We start from the raw sequence: 12456 nt of genomic DNA, 5'->3' as shown, positions 1-12456 counted from the left end.
CCCCCCCACACACACACACACACAGCAAGTAGATTGCATTTTTGCCACCCAAATGCATTATTTAAAAAATGTCCACATTAAACCTCATTTGCCATGTAGTTGCCCACCCCATTCATTTGTTCAGATCTTCTTGCAAGGTTTCCACATCCTGCGGAGAAGTTATTGACCGGCTTAGCTTAGTATCGTCTGCAAATACAGAGATTGAACTGTTTATCCTATCCTCCAGCCCGTTTATGAATAAATTAAATAGGATTGGACCAAGGACAGAACCCTCGGGGACCCCACGTTCCACCCCTGACCATTCCAAGTGTAGCGCCCCCCTTACTTTCAGTGCGGGTGCTACACTAAATTTAGTGGGGAATGGAAGGGTTAGTTTTACTCCCATTCGTGATTTATGGAAACTCAGGCTGCTGCCCACTTCAGAATCGGTCCTGTAGGTCAGTCTGCATTCCAGGGGTATGTTATCACCCCTGGGCGGCAGTTGGCGCTAGAGGGGTTCTGACGGATCCACCTTCTCCCAGCAGCCAATCAGAGGAGTTCTTCCCTCGTTGGGCATGCTGGGAGGGGGGTATATCTGGGGCAGCCGTTTTTGGCGGGTTGTTCTATGCGGGCCCAAATTCCAGGTGCGTTACCCACCTTCAGGGTACGCGCATCCATGGGCCATTGAGAGGGGCCCCAGCGACTTGCGGGGTCACAACCGTCTGCTGAGAGGATCCTAAGCTGGAGGCTGTGCGATGGGAGATCGGCTCGGGGGAACCTAGAACTAGAGGTTGTCCAGGAGGCCTAGACGAACCATCGGGGATCCGGTCACCACACCATATGACGGTATGCTCAAGCTGTCAGTGGGTGACACTGATTGAACTAACTGGGAGGATTTGCTCAAATTGATCTCACAAATCCCAAGTTGTCCGGCCTGTGGCAGAGGCCCTGAGTCAGGCCTGTGGCAGAGGTCTGTTTCCTCCCAGTGATCCGCAAGTGACGCTCCGGCTGCCAGGCCTGAGATAACCGCCTGTCCGGGGGCACTTTACCCACCCTGATTGGAGTGGCGACGTATTGAGCTATATCATTGTTGAGAGCAGGCTTGCTCTCTCTTCATATTCAAGGCCTGATACTAAAGTTTTCTCTACGCTCATCAACCTTTCTCTGTCGTGTGCCATGTTGATGTTGGCCGTGTTGGGCCTTGGAATAAAGCATTGAAAACTGAATTGATGTCTGGACACTTGCCCTTTATTCACACTCACAGAAATCACCCCTAGACCAAGTCAAGAAGGTAACTCAGTAAGCCGATCCCAAACTAATCAGCGGCTTCCTCGGGGGTGAGCGCTACACAAGTACTCCCCATTTATCACTACCCTCTGAACCCACCCCCTGTACCAGTTTCAATCCACAATTCCATATACCTCCAGCTGGCATCCAGCATGAGAAGGAGAAGGTGCGCTATCAACTCTGCATTACCACCTACGGGCTCTTCCAGGCATCAGAGCAGCCGGGGGGCAATTGCCACCCAGTCTGCCCCTGTCATGACTTCTCCCTGCTTACCCCTCCTGTCTGTGTGCAGGCAAGCATACCAGCCAAGGAGGAGGCGGGTTCAGCCACAAGCCGCTGTGTATGTGAGGCAGCCGGCATCTTTCATCACTGGTTGCCTGTCACATTTACACAGCTATGCTTGCGGGGCACAAGCCACAGGGTGGGTGTTACTAGTGCCCAAGCTGATGCGTGCCCGTGGACAAGCCACTGGAGCTTGTTCCAGCACTTGGCTCCACTTCAGGACAAAACCTTAATTTACTGTGACTTGCATCAGGTCCAGGGACAATCCCGGCGAATTCGGGACAGTTGGGAGATATGCATTAGGGGGGCCCCTAACAGGTTATACAGGCTCCCCTGAGGCGCTGAGTCTAAGAACTAGCTGTTTTCTTGATGCTGGAGATGGATTTCACTGTGTCCTGGTACCAGATCTCGTCCCTCAGGATTACACCACCAAGGGTTGAGCAAGGACAGGAAAGCTAAAATGAGGAAACACTACACTAAGCCCCCGTTCACACCTAGGCGTATATACGCCTGTAGTGCGACGCCGCTGCAGCCCCGAGACGCCAGAGGGATGATTTAACATGCACCTCTATGGAGATGGTTCACATCGCCTGCCGCCTGAAAAAAAGTCCCGGACCTTTTTTTCAGGCGGCTTTCGGCGTTCGGCATAGGAGATGTGAACCATCTCCATAGAGGGGGTGAAGGCTGCATTCACAATCGCGGCGTTTTGTCGCGGTAAATCACGGTGTTTTGTCGCCGCAAATCGCGGTACAAAACGCCGATATTTGTCGCCGCAATTCGCGGGAAAAAACGCCGCGATTTTGTACGCCGAGGTGTGAATGCAGCCTAAGACCTCATGCACACTGGTTTATTGTAAATGCTCTAAATTCTGTTGCCCCGAAACTTCTCTAAAAATCTGTGTGAATGGACACAGGCTTTTATGTAGGTGTATTCAGGGGCTTAGGCAAAACATTTTAAAATACCCAAGACGTCAAAATTCAGAAGCAGTGTGCATTAGGCTAAGACCCCTTTCACACTGAGGAGTTTTTCCGGCGGTACAGCTCTAAAAATAGCGCTGCTATACCGCCTGAACAACTCCTGCCCAGCAACCTCAATGTGAAAGCCGGAGGGCTTTCACACTGAGGCGATGCGCTGGCGGGAGAGAAAAAAATCTCCTGTCAGCAGCATCTTTGGAGCGGTGAGAGGAGCGGTATGTATACTGACCCTTTACCGCTCCTTCCCATTTAAAACAATGGTAAACCGCGGCAATACCGCCCGCAATGCGCCTCTGCAGAGGCACATTACAGGCGGTATTAACCCTTTATCGGCCGCTAGCGGTGGTTAATACCGCCCCGCTAGCGGCCGAATCCTGCGGCAAATCCGACGGTATAGCTCCACTATTTTTAGCGGCGCTATACCGCCACCGCGGCTCCCGCCCCAGTGTGTAAAGGGCCTAAAATGTAAGTGTCCTGTACCTATTAACAGAGCCTGACGTGTAGAAGGAGTCCCGGCTCAGGGGCTACTGGAGTTGTGACAGTGAGGTGGGAGTGCCTGCGGAATTCCTTGTTGACGGTAGAGATGTGCAGCTGATGAGTCACCAGACTGGATGATGAGCAGCAGGTTGCGGATGCACAGCAGATGCAGGACAGCATCACCAGGTATTGGATGGAGCAGGGTCTGACAAGCCGAGTCAATCACAGATAATCCAATATGGCATAAGCGGTAAGCAGAGATTGGTCAGTAGACAGGCAAAGGTTGGCAGCAGAATGTCAGGCAGAATAGCAGGTATAGCAAGGTTAAAGGGACACTAGAGGTTTAGGCTTTAAATAAAATAAAAAATACAAACATGTCATACTTGCCTCCACTGTGCAGTTCATTTTGCACAGAGTGGCCCCGAACGTCCTCTTCTGGGGTCCCACGGCGGCTCTTCCTTGCAAGAGCTATCCCCCTCTGGGAAGCTCTCGCTCTCGAGTGTTACCTTGCGCGTGAGCTCGCTCCCGTGTGTCACACTCGGCTTTGCCCCCCGACACGCCTCTTTGATTGACAGCAGTGGGAGCCAATGGCTGCGCTGCTGTCCAATGAAGAGCCAACAAGAGCTGGGGGGGAAAGCAATGCGGATCGCGCCGCTGTCCAATGAAGAGCCAACAAGAGCTGGGGGGGAAAGCAATGCGGATCGCGCCCATGGAGATTCGTGGCTCATGTAAGTAAAACGGGTGCTTGGGGGGGGGGGGCGGTGACCGCAATGTGTTTTTTATGATGCATGGTGAAAAGACACAAAGCTTTACAACCCCTTTAAGGCAAGCCGTTGTCAGGTCTGGCAATAAGCAAGCGTAGTCAAGGAAGCCGGGTCAAACGCAAGTAATCTGATTCAGATAAAGGAGATAAAGCTACAGAACTGCACTAGTGCAACTGCTGTCTTTTTATAGGCTATTTGGCACCAGCATTAATGGCTAGATAGAGCTTTAAATTTGGTTGTAAATTTGGAAAAATCTTTTTATATCCATGGTTTTTATTGGGCATAAAATTGGAAAACCATGCAACCTGTAATTTTTTCCCAGTGCAACCTATATGTCATTTTTGCACCCCCTATATTTACTACAAAATATGATCAACCAAGTGTGCTGCTTAAAATGATATCGCATTAGTGCGACTTTAATGTATTATACGGTAGTGAAATGGTAAAGCTGAAAATAAAAGTGTTCACTTTACTTTTAAGAAAGCTGTATTCTTGTACTATACTACTATAGCAGTGATTTACTGCTGCAGAGAGGCTGGTACAGCTCTGTCCCAGCCTTCATACAAGGAAGGATTGCTGTGACGTCACTCATGACATCATTAGCCTTCTAATGCAAACATAATGTGGAAGCATTGTGTTTCAATAATCTGCTGTAATTATTCCTATTGTTGTGTAGCAAGAGCCATTCCCTTCCTCAGCTCAGCACCAGCGCTAGGTGCAGTTTTAAAATGGCGCTCAGGACACAAGTGGTTAGGAAAAGCATAGTTTTACTGCTGTGTAGAGATTCCATCTTTTCTGGGCTGGAAAAACAGTGGGGTAGATTCAAAGAGCAATTGCGTCTGCGTAACCATAGTTACGCAGCGCAATTGCTTACCTGCGCCGGCGTTACGAATGTTCCTTATTCAGGAACCTCGTTACACCGACTGTAGCCTAAGAAATTACTGGCATAAGGCTCCTTATGCCGTCATATCTTGGGCTGCATTCTTACGCAGGCCGCTAGCTGGCGTTCCCGTTGTGGTCAGCGTATAGTATGCAAATTGCATACTAACGCCGATTCACAACCCTACGCGAGCCCTGCGTACGCAGTTTACGTCGTTTGCGTACGTCGATTTTTTGCTACGTATACCCGTCGTTCCCGCGTCGCGAAATTAAAAATTTACGTTGTTTGCGTAAGTGAATCGTGAATGGCGCTGGACGCCATTCACGTTCACTTTGAAGCAAATGACGTCCTTGCGACGTCATTTACCGCAATGCGCGTCGGGAAAGTTTCCCGACGGAGCATGCGCACTACGCTCGGCGCGGGAACGCGCCTAATTTAAATGATCCACGCCCCCTACGGGATCATTTTAAATTGCGCGTGCTTACGCCGGGCATTTTGCCGGAGCGCCCACGCAATTTACGGAGCTACTGCTCCGTGAATCAAGGGTAGCGCAGATAATTTGCGGGGGCGCAGGGCAAAAATGGTGCCCTGCGCCTACGTAAAAACTGCGCAAATCTACCTGAATCTACCCCAGTGTCAGGACAGCTGAGGAAGACTTTTTAGTTTCCCTAGAGTTGGGCTTTAATGAGTTTAACAGAATCCTGTAAAACACAACAGAGGTTCTGATCTTTTCCCACTCTATTCAAAACTAAGAACTACTTTTTTTTTATACTACTTATCATTGAATTCTGTGAGTCATGTTTTTTATTTGAATTTGATTAGCTTAGATCTCAGTGATGCACTGATGACACTCATTTAATTGAATTTTGCTCAGCAGACATTGAACAGGAATAGCTGTTATTTGGTGTGTATATACAAATCTGCAAGAGAATACAGATGAAATAAAATGTGAAACCTCTCAAAAATTTCCCTTTCTTTCTCTATTTGTATATTTACTGTACATTTATAATATGTGCTCTTTTTATTTCCAGGAAACATATTGAGGTTCTACTTACTCACTTATTCCATCCATTCACTAATTCTTCCTGCTTTTAATTGTCACATTAGAGTCTTGCTTGCTAAAGAGAGCCCATCCTCACACCATTCAGTTAAGCCACAAACTTCACTTGCCTTCTATTACATGGTACCCCCCCCCCCCCACGTGTTGAGACCTGCCTTGGGTATACATTCAAAATGCCAAAATCTAGGTGCCACCATCTTGAATTTTGACATCAGCAGCCCCAGTAAATATAAAGCTATCGCTCAAATAATGCTGTATAGCAGTGGTCTCCAAACTGTGGCCCGGGGCCGGATGTGGCCCTCTGCTTTTATCTGGCCCTGGAGCATTATTCTCTCTACTGTCAGCAACAGTGGAGCATAGTTCCTGCATTGGGACACTATTCCTCCCACTGACACCAGTGATGGGGCACTATTCCTCCCACTGACACCAGTGATGGGACACTATTCCTCCCACTGACACCAATGACGGGAAACTTTTCCTCCCACTGACACCAATGACGGGAAACTTTTCCTCCCACTGACACCAATGACGGGAAACTTTTCCTCCCACTGACACCAATGACGGGAAACTTTTCCTCCCACTGACACCAATGACGGGAAACTTTTCCTCCCACTGACACCAATGACGGGAAACTTTTCCTCCCACTGACACCAATGACGGGAAACTTTTCCTCCCACCGACACCAATGACGGGAAACTTTTCCTCCCACCGACACCAATGACGGGAAACTTTTCCTCCCACCGACACCAATGACGGGAAACTTTTCCTTCCACCGACACCAATGACGGGAACCTTTTCCTTCCACTGACACCAATGACGGGAACCTTTTCCTCCCACTGACCCCAATGACGGGAACCTTTTCCTCCCACTGACCCCAATGACGGGAAGCTTTTCCTCTCGCTGACACCAATGACGGGAAACTTTTCCTCTCACTGACACCAATGACGGGAAGCTTTTCCTCCCACTGACACCAATGACGGGAACCTTTTCCTCCCACTGACACCAATGACGGGAACCTTTTCCTCCCACTGACACCAATGACGGGAACCTTTTCCTCCCACTGACACCAATGACGGGAACCTTTTCCTCCCACTGACACCAATGACGGGAACCTTTTCCTCCCACTGACACCAATGACGGGAACCTTTTCCTCCCACTGACACCAATGACGGGAACCTTTTCCTCCCACTGACACCAATGACGGGAACCTTTTCCTCCCACTGACACCAATGACGGGAACCTTTTCCTCCCACTGACACCAATGACGGGAACCTTTTCCTCCCACTGACACCAATGACGGGAACCTTTTCCTCCCACTGACACCAATGACGGGAACCTTTTCCTCCCACTGACACCAATGACGGGAACCTTTTCCTCCCACTGACACCAATGACGGGAACCTTTTCCTCCCACTGACCCCAATGACGGGAACCTTTTCCTCCCACTGACCCCAATGACGGGAACCTTTTCCTCCCACTGACCCCAATGACGGGAAGCTTTTCCTCCCACTGACACCAATGACGGGAAGCTTTTCCTCCCACTGACACCAATGACGGGAAGCTTTTCCTCCCACTGACACCAATGACGGGAAGCTTTTCCTCCCACTGACACCAATGACGGGAAGCTTTTCCTCCCACTGACACCAATGACGGGAAGCTTTTCCTCCCACTGACACCAATGACGGGAAGCTTTTCCTCCCACTGACACCAATGACGGGAAGCTTTTCCTCCCACTGACCCCAATGACGGGAAGCTTTTCCTCCCACTGACCCCAATGACGGGAAGCTTTTCCTCCCACTGACCCCAATGACGGGAAGCTTTTCCTCCCACTGACCCCAATGACGGGAAGCTTTTCCTCCCACTGACCCCAATGACGGGAAGCTTTTCCTCCCACTGACACCAATGACGGGAAGCTTTTCCTCCCACTGACACCAATGACGGGAAACTTTTCCTCCCACTGACACCAATGACGGGAAACTTTTCCTCCCACCAACACCAATGACGGGAAACTTTTCCTTCCACCGACACCAATGACGGGAAACTTTTCCTTCCACCGACACCAATGACGGGAACCTTTTCCTCCCACTGACCCCAATGACGGGAACCTTTTCCTCCCACTGACACCAATGACGGGAACCTTTTCCTCCCACTGACACCAATGACGGGAACCTTTTCCTCCCACTGACACCAATGACGGGAACCTTTTCCTCCCACTGACACCAATGACGGGAACCTTTTCCTCCCACTGACACCAATGACGGGAACCTTTTCCTCCCACTGACACCAATGACGGGAAACTTTTCCTTCCACCGACACCAATGACGGGAAGCTTTTCCTCCCACTGACACCAGTACATTTTCTACCCTTTTGTTTGGAGAGTTTGGAGACCCCTGCTCTCTAGAATTCAGCTCCCTGTCCTCTCCTCCCTCCTACCCTCTGACACCTCTGGTTTTCTTTGCAATTTGGTAAAAGTTAAATGATCTTGAGCTAAATTCTTTAACAAAATATGTCAGTCAAAGGAAATGCTGACAGTTATCAATAGTGTTTATATTTATCCAATCCAAAGTACTACATTCACCAGTTTTTATGTCCATCTCTTCTTTCAGGCCACAGTACTGAAAAATGGAACAGAAGCCTATAGTGCGTGGGCTGATCCTCCTCCTCCCATCTACATGAAGTTCTACTTTTTTAATGTTACTAACCCACTGGAGGTCTTGGATGGGGAGAAGCCTGTTGTTGATGAAATTGGACCTTATGTTTACCGGTATGAAATTCAGATATATACTCCTAATGTTTTTGTCTACAAAAATGGAATGCATTGTGTTTTAGTTTATATTATACATAAAAATACTGTCTTAAAGCAGATTGTTTTTTTAGGCAACTTTGTCAATAGTGTTGTATCTTGCACACACATTGCTGACCTGAACATTTTGAATGTAAGGTCCTGCAAATTAAAGTGTAAGCATGATGCAACACACTTACACAAAATTTATATTGACTTATTAGATGGTTAACGTGTGATTATTTGGTTTACTTCAGAGATGCAAATCAAATGTTGTGCTTAAGGGATCTGGAGTTAAAGCGGAGCTCCACCCAAAAGGGGAAGCCCTGCTTATTTGCCTCCTCAAACCCCCCCCCCCCCCTCCACTGCCACATTTGGCACCTTTTTGGGGGGAGGGGGAAGCAGGTACCTGGCTTTGACAGGTACTTGCTCCCACTTCCGGATGACTTTGCAATAGCGAAGTCATCCGGAATTTCAGCCCCCCGGGGCTAGGCCGTTCACAAAGCGTAGTGCGGTTCGCGCATGGGCAGTGGGTAACCAGCTGTGAAGCTGCAAGGCTTTACCGCTGATTTCCCTTACCCGAAATGGCGGTAGTAGCACCCAAGACCCGATTTGAAAAAAAAAAAACAGCTCGGGTGAAGACATCGCTGGATTTGTGGACTAGTGTGTGGTTGAATATTTTCTGATGGAGCCTGGAGTTCCTCTTTAACCTGAACACACACTGAGCAAATTTTATTTTTATTTATATTTATATTTACTGCTTACATTACCGCGTATTTCCACTTTTGCAGCCAGATTGGGACAACACCTACTTTATATGCTACATGTCCCCATTCACATAGCATAAACGAAGATTAGGAGCCAAGAGATGCATCGGAGCATTATCTGCAAACAAGTGCCACTGAAATCAAAATGGACCAAAAAGCTGGTCAAAACAAAATGTATACAGATGCTAGTGGGATTTTCCCTTTTTATTACTATGAAGTATCCAGCAGAGGAAATGGAACACCGTTGTGCCACTGGTCCACCTATGACCTAATATTCCCTTGTGTTGAGTGCTGAGGTGAAGCTGCTATGCTTCACCTTAGATTGCCCAAAGACATGCCTTTTTTCTTTTCTGAATGTGTGGCTAGAAGTGCCTAGTGCAAATTTCCATTTTGCTTGAAATTTGTTAGTTAGGAATATTAGATACAGCCAGTGCATTTCAGGCAAAATGTCATACAGTATTACAAATGTCGGGGTTATCTTATATTACATGATCCAGTTTAAATTTTGCTTTAAACTGTAGCTTACGACTAAAAAAGAAAAAAAATGAGAATTTTTTTTTTTTACTCATCTGGAAATGCCTGTTGCTATGCAGTCCCACGAAATCTGCCTTTGAAACCACCTAGGATTCTGACATCATCTCCCTCTAATGCATTGTGAAGCCTACAGGCACTTACTTCCTGGAAGTCTTGGATGGGGAGTGATAATTGGACAGCGCACTGCATCCTGGGAAATGATGACACACATTTCCCAGGATGCAGTGCGCTGTCCAATTATCACTCCCCATCCAAGACTTCCAGGAAGTAAGTGCCTGTAGGCTTCACAATGCCCACAAGCAAAATGACAACGGTGTAGATATAGTTTTATAAACTATCTTTTTTGAATATCTATGCGGATCGGCGGCGGATTGTAAAATAGTAAGTGACCAGATTTATATTATAAAAACGCAGGATGAAAGGACATACATTTAAAAAATGCTAATTGTGGTTGGAACTCCGCTTTAAGCTTACATTAAAAATGTCCTTTCATGTTGAGTGCTGTCTGTCTGCTGGTCATCTCTTTACACACCTTCCTGGATTCCCTGCATGCTTTGCAGCTTCTCCTCTGCTGTTTACTTTGAATTTAAGGACTACATGTCCCATGGCACCTTGCTGCCTGAATGGTTTTATTCCTATATCGACTCTGCCTCCTGAAACTCCTCCTCTGTAGTTCAGAAGGCAGGCTCTGTGAAATGTGTGACACAGCAATGCTTACTCACAAGGCATGGTGAATTGTGTCACAGAATTCAAGGAAGTAAAAGTGTGGGATTCTTCACAAAGTAATCTTACAAACCTTCAATATCGATAAGATTTAATTGGAGTAGGCTAAAAAATATTTTAAATTCAATGTGGAATGCAAAATTCGGTACCTGGTCACGCTGTCTTATGCCATATCCGGCCCTCTGGTTGTCCCCTGTGGACGGTGGAGCGCACGCCATCCACCGAGGTGGACGTAAACCTGATCCATTGTGACAAGCCAGCAGCCCCAGTGCCGGGTAGGCACCCACAAATGTAAGGAGCCATTTGGCTAAATCTTTTCAAACACGTATTTTAACCACATCAATACATGTGTGGTGACATGTGTTTTGGGGACATGTTTTTACTTTCTGTGTTTTACACTGTGTGTGACACTAGACTGGTAATCAGTAAGTAAAAAGCTGATAAAAACAGCTCATACTCACTGATCACCAGCCAGCTGCAGCGACCCACCCTACCCTCCTCACCCTACTCTCCTCCAATTGCTAGAGGAGAGACGATCACCTAGCAACTGGCTCTTTGTTTACATCACATGACGGCTGTGATTGGACACGGCCATCATGTGATCAGGAGGGCCAATCACAGAGCCCTCCTGCCGATCTATGATGCGCCGTGTCCGGGTGACACAAGTGCATCGGAATCGCGCTGCTGCACTGGAACCTGTGCGCGATCCCCCTCTTTCTGAGGGACGTTCCTGAACATCCACTCAGAAGGAGAGAGCACCCACCTGGCCGTATATGTGCAGTGACCAGGTGGGAAGTAGTTAATAAACAGTATAATGCTATGGATGTCCTATATTTTTTGCATATTTCCCATCTGCAACTCTGAGGAGGAGGGTACGGTACATATCTCCAAGCCATACATTTATGTGAGCAGGCACTATCCTGTCAAGGTGACATTTGACTTTCTTTCTAACCAAAGAAGTCAAATACATCTGGTAAGCAGATCTTATCATCGTTCACTTTGGGTGTCATATATCTGGTGAAGGACTAATCTCACCATTTGTTTGAATCACAACACCTTGCAATCAATATTCTGTCACTGGACATTTATTTTTGCAAAACATTTTTTGTTTGGGACTACGTTTTTTTAATATTCGGCTAGGGTAATGACACCACTGGATTCCAGGACAGGTAAGTGTCCTAATATTAACCACTTGCCGCCCGCCAATGACAAATTGACGTCGGCAAAGTGGTTGTAGAATCCTGACCGGACGTCATATGACGTCCTCAGGATTCTGAGCCGCTGCGATCGTTGTTGCAGGGTGTCAGTCTGACACCCCGCAACACCGATCTCGGTAAACAGTCTCTCACGGAGACTCTTTACCACGTGATCAGCCGTGTCCAACTACGGCTGATCACGATGTAAACAGGAAGAGCCATTGACGACTCTTCCTCACTCTCGCGTCTGACAGACGCGAGTAGAGGAGAGCCGAACGGCGGCTCCTCACAGGGGGGGGTTCGCGCTGATTGTTTATCAGCGCAGCCCCTCCTCGGATCGCCACACTGGACCACCAGGGAAGCCCACCCTGGACCACCAGGGAAGGGCAACAACAACAAAAAAAGTAAAAAAAAAAAGTAAAAAAAAACCCAACCATTAAAAAATAAAAAAAAGATGCCAATCAGTGCCCACAAATGGGCACTGACTGGCAACATAGGAAAAATAAGTGCCACCCCACAGTGTCCATCAGTGCCACCCCACAGTGTCCATCAGTGCCACCCCACAGTGCCCATCCATGCCCAGTGCCCATCTATCAGTGCCCATCTGTGCCACCCATAAGTATCCATCAGTGCTGCCCATGAGTGCCGCCCATGTGTGCCCATCAGTGCCGCCCATGTGTGCCCATCAGTGCCGCCCATGTGTGCCCATCAGTGCCGCATACCAGCGCCGCCAATCAGTGCCACCTTATCTG

The 12456-nt window shown here is 48.0% G+C and overlaps 1 protein-coding gene across 3 annotated transcripts in view; it reads left to right on the top strand.

Annotated features, from left to right (window-relative positions):
- SCARB2 (scavenger receptor class B member 2) overlaps nucleotides 1–12456 on the top strand; it is a 109739-nt gene that overhangs the window by 14769 nt on the left and 82514 nt on the right. For all 3 annotated transcript variants that reach the window (XM_040327839.1, XM_040327828.1, XM_040327844.1), the window contains one exon: nucleotides 8309–8466. In XM_040327839.1, the coding sequence (XP_040183773.1) occupies nucleotides 8309–8466 (158 nt within the window). The remainder of the gene's footprint in view (nucleotides 1–8308; nucleotides 8467–12456) is intronic.

Source organism: Rana temporaria, chromosome 1 (assembly GCF_905171775.1).
Source record: "Rana temporaria chromosome 1, aRanTem1.1, whole genome shotgun sequence".
In the NCBI taxonomy this organism is placed as follows: Eukaryota; Metazoa; Chordata; class Amphibia; order Anura; family Ranidae; genus Rana; species Rana temporaria.
The sequence above is the reverse complement of the archived record's forward strand: the minus strand, read 5'-3'. Positions and strand labels throughout refer to the sequence as shown.